Source organism: Clarias gariepinus, chromosome 9, assembly GCF_024256425.1.
Source record: "Clarias gariepinus isolate MV-2021 ecotype Netherlands chromosome 9, CGAR_prim_01v2, whole genome shotgun sequence".
NCBI classification, from domain to species: Eukaryota; Metazoa; Chordata; class Actinopteri; order Siluriformes; family Clariidae; genus Clarias; species Clarias gariepinus.
In genome coordinates, this window is record NC_071108.1 from 24,339,493 (window position 1) to 24,359,452 (window position 19,960).

Consider the following 19,960-nt stretch of genomic DNA (forward strand, 5'->3'; position numbering starts at 1 on the left):
TGGAGGAAACAGGAGTACCTTGAGTAATCCCACCGCGCATGGGGAAAACATGCAAACTCCATAAACACAGACTCGAGATGGGATCCACTGCTATATATATATATATATATATATATATATATATATTATCTTATCCTGTGTTGGGTCATAGTGAGACTTGGGGAGCTTAGGGCACAAGGCAGGAATCACCCTGGATGGGGTGCCAACCTATCGCAGGACACAAGCAAACACATTCTCATACCCAATCACACACTAGGTGTAAATATACATGTCTTTGGAAGGTGGGAAGGAGCTGGAGGAAACCCACCAAGCATGGGAAGCACGTGCAAACTCCACACACACACACACACACACACACGCACACACATAGGACCGAAGGCAACATTCAAAGCCCCCAGTTCTGGCGGTGCAGGGCACCATTGCTAAACACTAAGTTGGAACATTGGCCATAAATGTGTAAATGGAGATGCTAGTCTGTTGTGGGACAACACACAAACACGCATGTTCACACACTCATTTTCACCCTATTTAGCATAGCCAAGTCACCTCTCAGCATGTTTTATATACAGTGGGAGGTAACCAGAAAACCCAGAGGTTGGTTGGTTGTGAGTGCATGGGTTTATTTATTTATTTATTTAAATGTAAAGCAGTGATCTAGCTGTAGATTGTTACAATATCTAACATGCTTTTATACTTAAGAGATTTCAAGGGGACTCAAAAAGAGAACAGTTGGCCGGGAAAAAGTGTTACGATTGTCATCCTGATCACTCTTTCTAAATGTGTTCAACTGCATGATTTGAGCTAGTTCAATAGGTGCGGTTATGCACTTTATTTAATCTTAGAGGATGGACAGTACTCCTGCAGTCGTCCAACAACAAAAGAGCTCTACAAGTGTATAAATTACAGTCAGGTCTATAAATATTTGCACAAAAACACACTTTGTGTATTATTGTCTTTGTATCCCACCACAATGGATTTGAAATGAAGCAATTGAAATGTGACTGAAGCATAGATATTCAGCTTAATTTTTAATACCTGGGACAAAATGTCAGTCCCAGAGTCGATGAATGCCTGAACTCTGGAACCCATGGAGATCACCAAATGCAGCCCCTGCCATGAACTGCTCTGATGGGCTTTTATTGCAGCAGCCGTTAGTTACTGCTTATTTGTGGGTCTTTCTGCCTTCAGTTTTGTCTTCAGTATGTGAAAACCATGTTCAGTTAGGTTGAGGTCAGGTGACTGACTCAGTCCTTTAAGAACAATCCATTTCTTCGTGTTAAGAAATTTGCATTTGACAGAATCTAAGCAGAAAGTATGACTCTAAACACTTCAGATGTCCATCTATCATCAGCCACATCATCAATAATCACCAGTAGCCAGGTTCCCTTAGCAGCTGTGCATGCCGTACCACACCCTCCACCATCTTTGAATGTGGTATGTTTGGGAACATGAGCCCTTTATTTCCTTCTCCATTTTCTTCTCATCCAAGTATTCTTGTACAAAACTTGTTTTGGTGTTTCAAAAAGGTTTCGTCACCAAGGAAAGAATTCTGAGATCGTCTACTTTAGTTGTCTTCTGTGGTCCTTCGGGTATTTTTATATTGCTAAACTCCCTAGTGCGTTACTTTTTAAAAAAAAAAGAATTTGCCAATTTATAAATTTTGCTGCTAACTTATCTGTTAATAATGTCCGCTTTCACTTATTTCCATGAACATCTATGAAATGCAAATTTAACACTGGAATCAAAAACAGACTTTTTATCACGAAATAATTAAGAGACTGCCCATCAGACTGTTTATCAGTCAGTTGTTAAATTACTTTTGAGCCTGTTAAAATGCAAGATAAAAATGGCTATAATTTTACAACAGTCAATGCAGTATTTTTTTTGTAAAACCCCTTGAATTAAAGATGCAAGTCTACACTTTATTCCCATCTTGATTGCTTCATTTCAAATGCATTGTGGCGATGTACTTTGTGTGCTTGTTCAAATACTTTAAGAGGTGACTCTATGCACAATTATAGAGCAAGCGCGGTGCAATAGGGCAGTAAAACTAACAATATTATTCTAAAGGCATTTGGGATTCCAGGAAGAGACTCGCACATGAGGATTGTTAGTGTTCTTTTAAATCAGAAGGTTGTAATAAAATTGTATATATTCTCTTGTGATACTGTACATATGTCTCTCTCTCTCGAAGTACATATATTACAGTAATGTAGATGTGGTTTTGCAGCACTACCTTTCCCTGTTCATTATAGTAAAGATGATTGGATTACACACTTATAACATGTGCTGACAACCTACTAAACGGTAGTAAAAACTACAGTCAATGCAAAAGTAAGTGGAAAAAATGTTGGCACAAGACTGCATATAACCTCACCTTAAAGTATTATCTTACATATCTTAGATACGTTTCACCTCTACTCTCTAATTTTTTTTTATTCTCCTAAGTAGGAAGTATCATGTTCTCTTTTATCTACTTAAAAAAAATATGGCTAAGTGATGCAGTTTGTGTGTGGGAAGGTGCATGGTGTAATTGGTTAAGGCATTGAGGTAGCTTACAGACTGTTTGCTTAAATGTAAGCACTGAAGCCATTGTTTCTGGGAAGAGCAGTGCTATCTTTGGTGTAGTGCACTTTTACACTATGAACACAAACGTCACGCAACGCGTTTTAAAACTTAAACAACTGAGTTAAAATAAAATCCAAGACTTACACTGTTTCAAACAAATGCAAGAAGTGCTGCAGAATGAATCACAATAAAATCGAAAATCGCAATATAGACCTGAGAGATTATTTAATTTAAAATGGTTTAATACAAAGAAAGCAGGACCAGATAGAACCAGAGCTTTTCTCATTGTTCGAGCTGACCTGCTGATCTGATTGTGATCAGGATCTAGTGCTTAAGGGACTTGATTTTAAGATGTCTTAAAACAAACCATGATTCTTAGCCATGTGTATGGGATTGTGATGGAGATGGAGAAGTTCAGCATAGCGGAGGACCTTTCTCCAGGAAATGATGCAAGAAAGGAAATTTTATGTCCTTTATTATTTTGTGACAATCTTCTTACGGTGGTAATTGTGATCTTACAGTTATGAATTATATTGGAGATAGCTAGATTTGTCTGGAGATCGCTGCAAGTTATGTAAAGTGGTAACATCTGTCTCCTGTCATACCCGAGCTTCTCTCAGTTAAACAAAGACATAAAAAAGACAATACAATATTATTTCAGCTTCAAAATATTATGAAATCAAATTCCCTGGAGAAAAAAAACCCCAGAAATAAAGATCTATTGTTTATTCATGCGGCATTATTTTAATATTCCAAAGAAACTTTTTGTTAGCAGGCAAAGGGTGTGTTCAGTTGAATTATCCCTATCATGCCAAGTTACAATGTGCTTTAGAATTACTTCAAACATATTCCATTACCATGGGGAAAACTGAAGTGGTTGTTGACCACAACTCGGCTAATGGATATAAAAACCATACATAAGTTACTAAAAACACCATCAACCGCATTCAGACAGGGTCATAATAATGAAAATAACAATACATTTTCCTATTAAACAATTTACTTTTCATTGAAACGGCAGAGATGAAGCCATTTTAAGACATCGGCAAGTTAACTCTGACCTTATTAGAACTTTTTGATAGTAAAGTATACATTTCTAAGTGATTTCACCGGCTTCTGTCATTTTGCCATTTGTAATAGCAACCATGCATAGTCTGTCAGGAAAGGAAATGATGCTACAAATGGCTTCTGTGCACTTTTACCATTCAAAGTCCGCTGGAGATTCTGTTGGGAATTCAGTTTTCTGGTGTTAATAGCCCTTGAAATGCAAGAGTATTATTGTGGAAAAGAGGTGTGAATATTTTATCAAAATGCCGGAATAATACTGTTTAAAAAAAGCACATATTAGGCTGATAAACTACAGCATTAGAGCAAACTAGTTAACAGCTTCTCAAAAAGTAAACAAAGGATGCAGTGAAACTGCACGTCAGCATTATTAGGTGAAACAATTACTGATTCGTTACACTATATGGCCAACATTATGTGGATTCCTGAATATTAAACATCCAGTTCCAAAGCCATGGGCATTAAAAATCGATCGAGTTGTTCCCTGTTTGCTGCGAGATCAGCCTCCACTCTTCTGGAAAGACTTTCCACTAGATGAAACATAGTTGTGGAAAGCCAAGAGTCACAAGGTAAGGCACAGGTTTTAGACTAGAATGTCTGGTTTGAAGTCGTGGTTTTTACAACCACAATATTCAGGGCTTCGGGTTGCCAAGTTGCCACTGTGAAGCCTTCAACCCAGGCCCTTAAGCCTTGATCGTTAAGACTCCAAACATGATCATGCCTAATGCTAGAGCACACAAGGACAATTGTGTATTTCCAACTTTGTGGCAACACTATAATGAATACACATATATCAGAGTAAAGGCCATATAGTCCATGTACTCGTTTAAAAATTATCTCTGAAATTTCTATGCTTATAGTCCATGTTTTCCCACAATGGATTCCGGTGTGTTTGGCACGATCAAAATCATTCATATCAACATATGGCAACTATTTCACTCAAGCATGAACGGCTGAATTAATGCTTTATCTAAATATAGCTGCTCGCACTTCACTTGCTTGAAGCTAATGTTACTATATTATGGAAAAGTATATCGTTGGTTTGTTACATTTTCATTTATTACAATGATGTTCATTTTTAGTTATTCTGGTCAGGATCTGGAGTAAAATACACCTGGATGGGAAGTCCAGACACAAATTCACACCCAGTGTCACACATTCTTTCACACCTAGGAGCAATTCAGCAATACGCCTGAAGGCATGTTTTGAGAGGAAGCTTGGATGGAACATGCCAAGATCCATACGGTTCTTTGAGATTCTTGTTCTTTGAGGCAGCAACACTAAACCTTCACCTACTGCTCCACCATGCAAATCTGTTTACTGTACCAATAAACGGGAAAATCTGTTACACTTAATAACAAAAACATCTATTACAAATAATGATTAAGTACATCTGCTATCAAGATACACTTCCTGGCCAAAAAAAAAGTCACATGCTCTAATATTTCATTTAATATTTCATTTTCATTTAATATTTATTTTAGGTTTGATTACGGCACACATTCGCCTTGGCATCATTTCGATAAGCTTATGCAATGTGACAACATTTATTTATGTCCAGAGTCGTATTCATTTTTTTCCAAGATCTTGTCTTGATGATGGGAGAGTAGGACCACCGCATTAAGCCTTCTCTAGCACGTCCCAAAGATTCTCAGAGGGTCTGGGTCTGGACTCTGTGGTGGCCAATGAAAAAGATGAAAGACTTGAAAGACTCTTTCACAATTTGAGCACAATGAAACCTCGCAATGTCCCTTTGCAATGGCCCATGCCATCATACAAGGTAAAAGCCATTGTTGAAAAAAAAAAAAAATTAGTATATCATTATATATACCGTATGTTTTAGCATATGTAGTCAGTTGACCTCACTTTTGGGCACAAAACACTGTGGAACCTAGACCTGATGAACAAAAGCAATCCCGAATCATAATGTTAAACAGACTTGTACAGTAGGCAGTAGGCATTATGATTGCATCACTTCATCTATTGCTCTTCTCAACCAGATGTGCTCATCACCCCATGAGTGCCTCATCCCAGATTTATGGGATGAGTCCTATAAATCTGGACTCTTTTTCTAATGCTCCATACTCTATTCATTATGCTCCTTAGTAAATTGAAGCATGATCAACCTGATTGATAAGTGGTTTTCTTAAGGCTACACAGCTGTTCTCGCCTTGAGTTTTTTAGACCTTGTGCATGTAAAAATTCTCTTACTTTCACTATTAAACATAGCCGTGAGTTCTGCTGATGTATTGTATGATTTTGATTTAACTATCCACTATCCGCTGGGTTGTTTGAATCCATTTTAGCAGTTTCAGCAGTCTGAATAGTTGTTTTCTTTTCTTAATGCAGGGCAATAATTTGACCCTTCTGAAACAGACGAACATCTTTTTCACGAATGCTGGATTTGTCTTCCGATATGGCTGGTCAGGAAATAAGAAGCTACTCACCGCATCAGTTGGAGTTATATAACTTAATAACTTAGTAATTATCCAAAGACTCTTATCCATTTGGTTAGTTAAATCCAGTTGGTAATTTTATTTTTTGGGATTCAGGGTATATCATTATTTACAGACAACTGCAGTAAGGCTATTACATAGCAGGGTATTTATTCCAAGAGATACACTGTAGTGGATTAGGATTTAATCTAACAATATGTAGTACAGTCGTGTCCAAAAGTTTTGAGAATGACAAATATTAGTTTTTACAACGTTTGCTGCTAAACTGCTTTTAGATCTTTGTTTTAGTTGTTTCTGTGATGTACTAAAATATAATCACAAGCACTTCATACATTTTAAAGGCTTTTATCGACAATTACATGACATTTATGCAAAGAGTCAGTATTTGCAGTGTTGGCCCTTCTTTTTCAGGACCTCTGCAATTTGACTGGGCATGCTCTCAATCAACTTCTGGGCCAAATCCTGACTGATAGCAACCCATTCTTTCATAATCTCTTTTTGGAGTTTGTCAGAATTATTGGGTTTTTGTTTGTCCACCTGCCTCTTGAGGTTTGACCACAAGTTCTCAATGGGATTAAGATCTGGGGAGTTTCCAGGCCATGGACCCAAAATTTCAACGTTTTGGTTCCCAAGCCACTTAGTTATCACTTTTGCCTTATGGCATGGTGCTCCATCGTGCTGGAAAATGCACTGTTCTTCACCAAACTGTTGTTGGATTGTTGAAAGAAGTTGCTGTTGGAGGGTGTTTTGGTACCATTCTTTATTCATGGCTTTGTTTTTGGGCACAATTGTGAGTGAGCCCACTCCCTTGGATGAGAAGCAACCCCACACATGAATGGTCTCAGGATGCTTTACTGTTGGCATGACACAGGACTGATGGTAGCACTCACCTTTTCTTCTCCGGACAAGCCTTTTTTCAGATGCCCCAAACAATCGGAAAGAGGCTTCATCGGAGAATATGACTTTGCCCCAGTCCTCAGTAGTCCATTCACCATACTTTCTGCAGAAGATCAATCTGTCCCTGATGTTTTTTTTTTGGAGAGAAGTGGCTTCTTTGCTGCCCTTCTTGACACCAGGCCATCTTCCAAAAGTCTTCGCCTCAATGTGCGTGCAGATGCACACACACCTGCCTGCTGCCATTCCTGAGCAAGCTCTGCACTGGTGGCACTCCGATCCCGCAGCTGAATTCTCTTTAGGAGACGATCCTGGCGCTTGCTGGACTTTCTTGGCACCCTGAAGCCTTCTTAACAAGAATTAAACCTCTTTCCTTGACGTTCTTGATGATCCTATAAATAGTTGATTTAGGTGCAATCTTAGTAGCCACAATATCCTTGCCTGTGAAGCCATTTTTATGCAACGCAATGATGGCTGCACGCGTTTCTTTGCAGGTCACCATGGTTAACAATGGAAGAACAATGATTTCAAGCATCACCCTCCCTTTAACATGTCAAGTCTGCCATTCTAACCCAATCAGCCTGACATAATGATCTCCACCCTTGTGCTCGTCAACATTCTCACCTGAGTTAACAAGACGGTTACTGAAATGATCTCAGCAGGTCCTTTAATGACAGCAATGAAATGCAGTGGAAAGTTTTTTCGGGATTAAGTTAATTTTCATGGCAAAGGACTATGCAATTCATCTGATCACTCTTCATAACGTTCTGGAGTATATGCAAATTGCTATTATAAAAACTTAAGCAGCAACTTTTCCAATTTCTAATATTTATTTAATTCTCAAAACTTTTGGCCACGAATGTAGTTTTCACACTAGTTACATTGTGACTTTCTCGAACCAAGACCTAGTATTTATAATACCTTCTGTAACTGCACTACCTTCATATTTTACAAAAGAATACGACTGTGTAATTATATCCCGACTAAACAATTACTGTTTTCCCAGAACAAGTTCAAAGGTAGTTAATACCACGAGAAAAGCACAATTATAATTAGTAAAAGACCTAGACTTTTAATAGACCTTCTCTGTTGTGAGGTAATTGATTTAGTGTTTATGGTTCATGCTGTGTTAGTACTTCACTGTTCATCGAGAAACTTTGAAATTTAGTATTTGCAAAGGCTTTGTGGTACTCTTTATAATGCTGAATATTTTTAAAGAATGCATTCACATTATAAGCCTTAATGGACATTCATAATCACAACTGACTTTTATCTGACTTATCTAATGTGGATGCATCTGTCCTTTGAAAAAGCACTCATGCACACATCAATGCATCTTTACTTGTGGCATTTAGGTTTAAACATGTCATATTTGTGTGACCACTCATTCATATCAAACAATGGATGCAAATAGCTTTAGCAAAAAATACGCCTGGGCTTTTGCTCTGGCAAGCAGTTAGTCGGCTGTAATTGTTGAGGTCCAGAAGAAGGAATAAAAGCCAGTCACCTCGTTCTAGTGATTTTAGCAACTTTTCTTAGCACTGTTCTGAAATCCTGACGCTGCCAGTGCTGACTGATGACGTCAGTGTCCAAGGCATGCACGGAGGCAAACAGTCACATGCATTCTGATCTGACCATACTTAGTCAAGTCACATCACAACTTATCAGATATATATCCGATCTAGGTCCACATACGAAAGTGATTCAGATCCAGTGCATTCAGACAGCCATAAAAAATAAAATCAGATTTTTTTGAGATTTGAGTCACTTCAGGCTTTTAATATGAACATAGCCAGAATACTCACTTTAAATTGTAGAATAGTTTGCTGCAGTGTTTTTTTTTCTGTTTTTTTTTTATCTGTATTTGTTACAATTAAGTACATTTTATTTACCTTATTTTAACATATACACTTTACTTTCATTTGTTTGCATTTTGGCAATCCACAAATTTAAATAAATTGTCCCTTTATTTAATGCAAAATACATATGTGTGTATGATAGAAATAGAAAAGATTGCATCACAGTCTGCTTTATATTGTCCCTACAGTGCCTTGCATAAGTATTCATCCCTTGAAAATTTCCATATTATGTGTATTGCAATAATGCAAGTAATGCATTATATATATATATATATATATATATATATATATATATATATATATATATATATATATATATATATATAAACCAATTAACCATAACCCTAACATCACCTGCCTAATACAAAGTCTCAAAGTCCAAAACAACTTTGACTCATTGTCAAGACCTCTGAAGGTGTGCAGTGCTCTCTGGCATCAAGACATCTTACCCATTTCCAAGCACATCCTTTGAGACCTGTAAGTTGTGAGTTGGGCCTTCATGGATCAGAAATGTTTGTCCAGCACATTCCACAGAAGATCGATTGGATTCTAGGATCTAATCCTAGGAATCTAGGAATTTTTGAAGCCATGAACTCATTGTCATGTTCCTCAAACTATCTCTGAACAATGTGCATTGGCAGGAGAATTTTCTTGTTGAAAGAGGCTACTGAACTTAGGGATTTAGTGTTGCCAGATCTCACAAAACAGAATCCAAATGTATACCAGGACACTGTTTTCCAAAAGAACATTGCCCAGACCCTTACATGGCTTTCACTGACCCCCTTTTTCCTATAATATTTTTTTGTTTTATTGCTTTCCAATGTAAGTTTATATGATGTAAAAGAAAATGTGATACATTAGAACAAGCATTCATTTTCCATTGCTACATGGTCCAGTTCTGACGCTAATGTTCCCACTGTGTGTGCTTTCATCAGTGAACCGGCCACTCGGACCAGTCCGCAGCTGCGCAGTCTAGCGCAAGTGCAAGCTACAGTATAATGCACTGTATATTCTGACATCTTTCTATCATAGCCAACATTAACCTTTTAGCAATTTGTGCTACACTAGCTCTTCTGTGAGTTCACACCAGAAAGGCCAGCATTTTCTCCCCACATGCATCACTGAGGCTTGACCAATAAGATAATTATGACCCTGTTGAACTTCCTCGGGCCACTTTTGGTAAGTACTAACCACTGGATACTGGGAACATCACCCCACGTCTGCTGTTTTGGAAATGCTCTGACCCAGTCGTCTAGCCATTAGATAGCTTTTGGCCTACCGTATGTCAGAGTTGCCAATGTTCTTACTCTTGCATGTCTTCCGGCTTCCAACATATCCAGTAATTGACTGTTTACTTGCTATACTGTATATTACAGTACATACAGTATGTACTACAGATAATCAATGTTAAAGCAACCCAGTGCAAAGAAATGAAATGTTTTTTAAGCGACATGTCCGTCATCTCACCCCTATCTAACTGAGACTGCTTCATTTACTGAAGACAAGACTGAAGAGTAAACATAAGATAAGACATACTATACCTTTATTCATCACACAGTGGGGAAACATCCATAGGTCCATGGTTCTATCCATAGGTTCCAGATTTTACTTTAACTGCAACATTAACTGCAACATGTTAGCACCTTTATAATCATAATATTTATTGTATGATTATGTTAGTTAGCTTTGACCCTGAGAAAATGTAGGGACTTTGTAAACAAATGTCTCATTTTTTAAAATGGTCAATGCAATATGTCATTTTCAAATTCTAAAACTTTCTGTTTATTTTCATATATTGATACTCATACAGAACACTTCTGCCAGACTTGTTTTCTTAGCTCATTGGGCTTCATAATTTTGTTTATCTAAGTATTTTATAAAATTATACATTTTCATTTGTAAATAATTTTGCATAACACCTAATACAAGTATGTATATAGTTTATAGTACGTAGCTGCATATAATGTCATGCAATTAAGGTCATACAATCCCTACTATGTCTATTTTGGTTATTTCACACTACAAAAATGTGTAAAAATGAAAGGGATAATAATAATACTTTTGCAAGATACCAATAAAATCACCACCAGAACAACAACAGAAAATATTCACCCAAACTGAACTTATTTTAAAATATCTGTCCACAAAATTTACTAAACTGCAGTGTCATTAAAATGTATTATTATTATTATTATTAATATTATTAATATTATTATTATTAATATTATTAATATTATTAATATTATAAAATTTAAATTTCTGTTCATAATTGTGACCTTTTACAAATTAGTTAAGAAAAAGTATACACAATTTCAAGCTTTATGTCATAGTCACACTTGGTACTGTGAATTTCATCATTTAGTATCAGTGATTTTGCCTGTCATTGTCCTATTGCTTCTACGCTGTGTTCTCAAAAGAGTCAGTACTGATTGCCGTCTCTCTCTCTCTCTCTCTCTCTCTCTCTCTCTCTCTCTCTCAGTGATAGGCAGTTTCCGAAGTTCAGTAAGCCATTCCCTGGTGCTGGAGCTTGGAGAAACTGTCCAAATCCTGGAGAAATGTGATGGTAAAATATCATTGCTTTATTACTAATTAATCTAAAACTTATCAGCACTGAAGTGCTTGTGACTGTATGAGTTACATGACCATGTGCTTTTTCTTTTTCTTTAGGCTGGTACAGAGGCTTTTCAACCAAAAGACCAACAGTAAAGGTAAAAATTGTGTCATTCGTATTTAGGATTAGACGATGCAGCTGATTCTCTGTCATGATTTGTGGCCTGTACGGAAAAATTTCTGTGTTGGAATTCAGTAGACCTCTTTGGTGATTGTAAATAGAAAGAGAGGCAAAAATACCCAAGTAGCCTAGCAACCTGGCACTGCTTTTACAATCTGACTAAAGAATCTAGATACAGGAATGGTTTAACATCAGCTAAACTATTATCCCATTTAACTAAACTAACACTTTTAAATGGTGTCATTTTAGGGTGACCAAGACATTCTTGGCAATCTGGCCATATGTTCAAGACGTAAAGGCCTATTTGTCTGTGAGAGTGTGATCTCGATCTCTAGCGGTCGATAGATCAGCTATATTTTTGTGACCTGCAATATCTAGGTCTCTTAAAGCCTTTTGAGCTAGCATCCAGTTTTACTGATTTAAAACTTTAAAAAAAAAGTCTTGCCTTGTCTAAGAAAATGTCTGATTCAATAGCCCATCCATCCATCCATCCATCCATCCATCCATCCATCCATCCATCCATCCATTATCTATACCCATTAACCAGATTCCACAGAGGAAACCCACCAAGCACAGGAAGAACATGCAAACTCTACAGACCACATGCAATATCTGAACCCACACCCCTGTAAGTGCAGGATAGACAGTGCTACCCATCAAGATAGCGATTCAAAATCGATTTCCACACCTCACTAAAGACTCCTGCTTTCTACAACCAACTATCTCTCTCTGAAATAAGTCAAAGTGAAGTGTAACTCTCTGGAATCTCCAAGAAAAGACAGAACATGACAATTAAATACAGACATTAAATGTAAATAAACAGACTGATATACACTATTGAGTACTCTAACTCATGTACATGTGTATGACCCTCTCTCTTTTTTCTCCTACTCTCTCCCTCCCGTATCTTTTACTCCCTCTCATCCTCATGGGATGCCCAAATAAGCTCACATTTACTCACCGAAAGAAAAAAAAAATCTTTCTCATGGTCCAAAAAAGTAGCACGAGAAAAAAACAGAGAGAGATCGAGAGAGAGAGAGTAAAACTTTTTTTCTGCCCTTGTAGTTGTACAGTAAATCAGCAAGCCTCTAGAGCAAAGCACTGAATATTCTTGTGTCCATGTTACATTGCTAGCGCTTGCAGATTTACCCAGAAAATAATAAATTCTTTTCTCTCTCCTCAGGGCATTTTTCCAGCCAACTATGTGCACTTAAAGAAAGCAACCGTTACCAACAGGGGGTAAGTGCACGATTGGATAATACGTTATCGCAGCATGCCTAATCAGCACTAAAAAATAGAGCAAATAAACTCCCTGTTGGATGATGACCTTCGGTTGCATGTGACATCAGGAGACTGAAAATTTAGGTTTGGTTAGATTTTAACAAGTCTGTGTGTGGTGCATTTCCAGGCAGTGTGAGACGGTGGTTCCTCTCGAGGATCCGATCATCACCGAGTGCACCAGCACACTGCAGGAATGGGGAGTGCTGTGGAAACAGCTTTATGTGGTAAAGTCTTTTGTGACTACTCTGGAATTCCCTAATTGTGTCTTGGTCCTACATGTATATGTTTGTTTGCATGTGTGTGCATGTGTGTGTGTGTGTGTGTGTGTGTGTGTGTGCATGAGTGTGGGTGGTTTCAGTCTGGAGAAACCTCGGTTGTCCTGGTAACAATGAATTGTGTAATCTCTCGTTACTCAGTATAAGGAGAAAGTGAGCCTTGGGCAACGCCGCCATAAAGCAACTGCTTTTCAAGCACGATTAATGCAGTGTCCTTCTCTCTTTTCATTTATTATAATTCATAGGAAGATAAATTCATAGGAGTTATGGTTAATGTCATGATACATTGCAACTTGGGATGTAAATAAAAATGAAAGCAGCATTAATATAGAACAGACTGTCTCTTAAATATACAGTATACATGGGTACAGTATTTATTTATTTATTTGTTTCTTTGACTGTTTGTTGGTTTTTTTATTGATTAACAGTGGCTTGCTCCAGAAGCCTGACGATGTGAACATTGCCATACAGGGCTCCAAATTACTCCCATGTTTCTACCCCAGTTCTGAACAAACTACCCTAAAAATATGTAAAAATAAAAATATGTGGAAATATGTTTCTATTTTTAGAGCTGCCGCTATGCTGCCATGATCTCCAAATTATTGTTATGTTTTGTGAATGAAAAAAATCCTTTTTACAAGCAGCACTACGATTTGAAATCTGATACAGATATTTGGATCACTAAAAACCCCTGATTTCACACTTTTGAATGCCCCTCCCCCTCTTCTATTTCATGGTGTGTGGCTTTAAAATCAAAAAAGGCATCAGAAATAATATTACTTCAACATTTCAGCTGTTTCAGAAATCAGTAGTTAATCTTTTTCCTATGGTTTTTATAATATTTTATTCTAAGGTGGCCAAAAGTTAAAGTCAGTTTTTGATTACTTTCTTTATGCAATGGAATTGCCATACAACAATCAGTTGCTTTACAAAAACAAAATGTATGAAATACAATTTATTCTTCAAACCCACTGGATTTGGCTGGACATAGACGCATAAAGACATCTGCAGTACTCGGGTGTCACTTGTTCAATTCATGCCTGCTTGATTGCTTGCTGAAAGATCATAGTTTCATTTAGCCTTTTTTTTATAATTGTCAAAAAGTTTTCTATTGGGTTTAGGTCTGGAGATGACCCAGGCCATGGCTCTAGAACCTGGATACCATTGTCACATTGCCAGTTTCCCTCTAGTTTTCTTGTTAATCTGCACAACTCTTCAGTCAAAGCCGGAACTAATTAGAAAAATGGCCTGTTTTGTTGGGCAGAGGAAATTATACTGCATGGCATACATTGTCTTAACACTTTTGGCCACCACTATATGTACATTTTTAGTCTCAGTGTGTTTACATTAACACAGAATCCTCTGATTAAACAGAAGCACAGAGTGGAGCTCTTCCAGAAGCTGAGGCATGTGATGAACGAGCTGATGGACCTGCGGCGTCAACTGATCTTGGGTCACATGACTCAAGAGCAGAGCCGCGAGGTGAAGCGTCACATCACTCTGCGCCTGGACTGGGGCAATGAGTAAGGATTTTACCAAGCAGATCCACATTTTCACTGTTTTCTGTCAATGTAGTAAGTTTTTTAGCTTTGATATTAGGACCCTAAATGACGGCTGCGTACCTGGTAGCAAAAGTTCAAATCTCAGAAACTTCACTCTGAAGGATGGGCAAAGGTGGAATTCCTACAATCAAGTCTTTCAGAAGTTAGAACTAAAACAAGTGGAAAATGAATGACTACAATGATCCATGCTGGCTGTTAGGGCATGTCCCATGCTATACAGTTTTACCTCCTACAGTCTCAAAGGGCTTTAATTAAACTTTTTAAAAACATCCTGTTTGTCTGAAAATGATGTAAGTATGCTACAATATTTGTATACTCACATAAACCAATCAGTTATAATGTTAAGACCACATTGCATTAACACATCAACAGTGCATATCACCCTGCAACAAGATCATGGACACCCAAGGCTCACCCATACTCATGGGGACCAAAGACCAGCCTGTCTGGGCCAATCCCACAGAAATCTGGTGTAGCACAAATCACCAAAAATGTCAGTGGGGTCCATGACAGAAATACACCAGAACACCTAGTGGACCACAGCCCAACAAGCAAAGAGCCCATGTTCATCGACTTCTAAACCAGTCTGATCGAGCATCTATGGGAGGCGCCCAGCAAACAATTCCAATCCACAGAGGCCCCACCCCGCAACACACCGCACCCAAAGGATCCACAGCCTACATCCTGGTCCAAGATACAACACATCTTCAGAGATCTAGTGGAGTTATGTGCTGAGGGGCCATGCCACCCAGTGGCACAAGGGGAAACCTACAAAATATTATAATGTTTTGCATTTTAATGCTATGGCTGATCCGTGTATATATCATATGTGCTAGTTTTTAACTAGACTTTATCCATATTCACAACATTAAACCTACAGTATGCTAGAGATTATGATATGAGAAAAGGATTGTCTCTCCATTACTGAAACGGAAAATAAAAACTACACACTTCATTACATCCCATGTCTTTCTAAATATCGGCCATACTCCTGTAAGATTCTAATCCAGTTTTGCTTGGCAACAGTATACAGTATCTTGCAATTCCTCCTACCTTCTTACTCCTGGCAAATAAATAGTGACAATTTGTGTGTTATAGAACTACATGGTCACTGAGGCAGATGGTACAGGCAGGACTAAAATTCCATCAATAAATTGTAACCCATCTTTAAAATACCTCATGCAAAATGCTACATTTGCTCAAGTTCCTATTCATTCACTAGTCTGTGTTCATTATTAGTTCTGTGGAGGTAGGAAATCTTGCAAGTATTAATATGATATTACTAACAACACCTAACTGTCTCTATGTTCATTCCCTCTCCTCTATTATAGACACCTGGGTTTAGACCTAGTACCACGAAAGGAGTTTGAGATGGTGGATCCAGACCAGTTCAGTGTATCTGACCTCTACAAGATGGTGAGTGACGGCTAAGCTGGCTGACAGATTGTACTAGAATGAGAGCATATGTACAGCAAGCTAAATGTGCTCTGTTGGGTGTAACTGCAGGGTGGAATGACTGTGTCAGTGTGTACAGTATGTGTCTGTTTATCCATTGTAATAAGATTTTTATTATTGCTATTATTTTCAATAATCACGAAGTGAACTTTTATGATAAGTGAACAAACCAAGCCTGAAGCACATTTCACTATGATAGTGAAAAAGATATGCTTATGTTCTTAGAAATTGGGTTTTACAGGAAACACATCTGAGTTCCTATTAACAGTTTTTCACTAGGTAAAAGAGAGCTCCATATTGTGTCTGAAACTCTCTCTTTCGTCACCTATGGTCAAGAGCTGTGGGTCATGACAAAACAAACAAGGAGTAGAGGTGGTGGAAATGAGGTTCCTTATTAGTTCCCCTTGGTCATCTCCTAGAATTCTATCATGCACATATGATATGGACCCTGGGGGAAATTCAAGATCCATACTTCCTTTATAATTGGCTTGGTAAGGTGTGGGGATTATCCAGGAGGAGTTGGAATTTGTGGTTGTGGAAAAGGAAGGAAGGAATATCATTGAATTACAGTCGACCCCTGCAAAGTTGCAGTTCAGGGTTTGCAGCCTTAGTCATTCGCAGATATTTCCTTAGAACCCACCTAATAATTGTTTGTGGAAATAGTTTTTTTGGAGGGGGGGGGGGGTGTTTTAATACTAAACTATTAAGAACAATATAATTTACTAATTTTGCAACATAAATATTAATGTTAATTTAGCTATACTGTATAATACTAAGAGAACACAAAGCAACGTTAAATGAAAACGTAGCTTGGAATAGTGAATTATTACTGTATTTACCCTACCCTAGGAAATGACAGCAAGAACTGTATATAAATTAGAGTACATATTTTAGAACTTTTCCCACTGCGGGTTGAATAAATGTATAACTTATCTTATATAGGGGAACATCGGTATTTAGCATTCTAGCACGGCGGGAGACAGCACAGTGCTGTACAGTATACAGGTTTATCTTTACATTCTTTTTTAAGGGGTAATGTGGAGTATTAAGCTGGGCTTGAAATGAAATAAAAGCATTTTGTGAGCATATTTGGGAGCATATTTAGGGTTTAAACTAGTCGGGGTGGACTTGTATTGAATCTGCAAAAGTACCACCAAAAAGAAGGATTTTAATCATTATACACTTAAGTTTTATGCATTGATTTCTGTTTATATCTGTACCTGCTCATTCCAGAAACATGGGCATTAACATGGAGTTGCTCTCTTGGCCTTTATCATAACATCCACTGTTTTGATGCGGCTATATGCATGCTGTATTGATTTGGCACAGTTCCATATAAATTTAAGCATTTGGCAGATGCTCCTCTTCAGAGTGACTTACAAAAGTGGTGTGAAGTTTTTATCATTAAATGTCCTTTCACTGGTTCACTAGGTTACTGAATAGAAGCACCATCAGTCAAACACTTTTAGGAAGGACTAGGTCTATGCAGATAGGTCTATGCAGTATGCCTTGCTGCCGCAACCCTATTCTACTTATCTTGGGACCAGGAATATTAGTGCACTGGGTTGTTCAACCCCCAGAGACTGGGTTTAGTGCATTGAGCAGGAACCTGTCCTAGACCTTCCGCATGACATGTGGGGAGTCCACCTGTGAACCATCAGTATTATTATACAGTAATGTTCAAAACTTAGCACTGTGGAAATAAAAGGTACCCAAGCAACAGGAAAGAAGAACAGCCTGAAGAAGACAGTCAAGCAAAGCTAATTCAAAAACTTGGGAGCGCTTCACAAGGAGTGGAGTGAGGCTGCAGTCAGTGCATCAGGTGCCACCACACACAAATCCCATGTCCATGCACATACATGTGTCCAAAGACAAGGCACCAGGAGATTTTACATAACCCCATGCTTTCATCGCTGACAAGCTTTATGGTAATGCTGATTTCCTTTTCCAGAAGGACTTAGCTCCTGCCCACAGTACCAAAATTACCACTAACTGGTTTGTTAACCATGAATTTATCTTACTTGATTGGCCAGCCAACTCGCCTTACCTGAACCTCATTAGAAATCTTTAGGTTATTGTCAAGAAGAAGATGTGAAATAGTGATGGGAAGTTTAAATCATTTTAGTGACTCGGTTTTTTGAATCTCGTTCATCAAAATGAACAAATCTTTTTTTTAAATCATTTCGTTCAATTCGTTCTTTTGATAAAAAATAAATTTTCGTTTTCAATAAAAAGACCCCCAATACGTCTACATACACAAATTTTGGCTATAGTTATAAAAATATTACAATGCCACTAAGGACATATTATAATAAACAGAATGAGTAGCTCACCTCTCATATCTTCCAATCTGAGTCATTCGTTCTTTTAAATTTATTGCACCGCATATAATCCATAATGATCAAAATGATAAAAGGCCTGAAATATTTCACTTTACAGGTAAAGAATCTAGAATATATAAGACGAACTGTATATCTTTTGACCATATCACACAATGATATTCACACAATGTTTTTTCTGTCTTTTTTCCTCAGCATGCCTCCAACAGACATTGTGGTCAATCAAGTACAGCACAGGTATAAACTCATACTAATGTTACTGTACAGTACATTATTCATGCCATTATGCCAATATTGGATCGCTGAAAAACATCTAGATGTTCACAGAAAATCTGCCTATGATTATTATTTTAAATAATGTTTTTAGGGCCAGCGTCATGGAGATGGCTACCGGATACCAATTGCTCACCATCTTTTTCTCAACCTAAAAAACTTCACATATAACAGCATCAACGAAGACGTGGAGGTGTTTTTTAGTCTCTTCGATGCCCGTGAAAACAAATACATCAGGTTAGATTCATGCACAAGCACAGTGAAAACTGGAAGGCAGACAAGATCAAGTGGATTTAAATTCCAAATGCCTTCAGTATTAGCATTTGTGATTATTACTATTATGAATTGTATAAAAATGGCATGAAACATTTAGAACCGTGACTACAGTCTGTTTGGAGGTAGTAACATATTGATTTGACTCACTGAGCAAGATACTGCTCAGCTTAATGAGAGGAAATAGCTTTGCTAAACACCTGACTGATGGGCCGTGAAGTTTATTGAGTGTATAAATAACAGCATTATCCATAAATATCCCTGTTCAAATAACCGTGCGACATATGGTATGAAAGGGGATTTTATTAATTAATGACAGGGGTTTTTTTTCAGGCTGCACTATGTATTATTAATTAGATGCTAAATTTACTGAAATGCACAAGTGTTGATTTACTGTGCAAGTTACTATGCAGTGCCAAAAGAATTACTTAAAAGCTAATGATAATATGTGCTAGAAAACAAAAGTCAATACAAATCTGCAGCCTAAATCACGAATGTACGTGTTGGATATATTGGGTGAAGATTAATCTATAAAATTATGCACAATTAGCGGGATGACTGATTTGAGTGACAGCTGCAATGCTGTCAAAGACATGTTAGGTATGGATGATGCCGTTCGATCAAATGTAAAGTACTGTTAGCATATAAATTATTCTTAGCCACCATACACCTGAGGCTAAATTAGCTAGCTTGTGGTATTTGAGGTAAGTAGACACATTTACCCATCGTGGATTAACCAGATGTAGATGAGTAAACTCCTGCCATGATGGCAACAACAGCAAGTTAGATTTTAATCCTTAACTGCCAACTTTGTTAGATGATGGAAGTGCAAGTTATAATTTTGTTTAAAAAAAATAAAAAAAGATCGACTAGTTGTGACTTTGGAGATGTGAACTTGAGATTAATTATAAATCTTTTGCAGTTCTCAA

General features: G+C 37.6%; 1 protein-coding gene across 2 annotated transcripts in view; it reads left to right on the forward strand.

Annotated features, from left to right (window-relative positions):
• LOC128530426 (dedicator of cytokinesis protein 3-like) overlaps nucleotides 1-19,960 on the forward strand; it is a 78,879-nt gene that overhangs the window by 1,687 nt on the left and 57,232 nt on the right. For both annotated transcript variants that reach the window (XM_053504376.1, XM_053504378.1), the window contains exons 2-9: nucleotides 11,322-11,405; nucleotides 11,510-11,550; nucleotides 12,757-12,812; nucleotides 12,982-13,078; nucleotides 14,504-14,652; nucleotides 16,023-16,107; nucleotides 18,681-18,722; nucleotides 18,853-18,995. In XM_053504376.1, coding sequence (XP_053360351.1) covers nucleotides 11,322-11,405; nucleotides 11,510-11,550; nucleotides 12,757-12,812; nucleotides 12,982-13,078; nucleotides 14,504-14,652; nucleotides 16,023-16,107; nucleotides 18,681-18,722; nucleotides 18,853-18,995 — 697 coding nt within the window. The remainder of the gene's footprint in view (nucleotides 1-11,321; nucleotides 11,406-11,509; nucleotides 11,551-12,756; nucleotides 12,813-12,981; nucleotides 13,079-14,503; nucleotides 14,653-16,022; nucleotides 16,108-18,680; nucleotides 18,723-18,852; nucleotides 18,996-19,960) is intronic.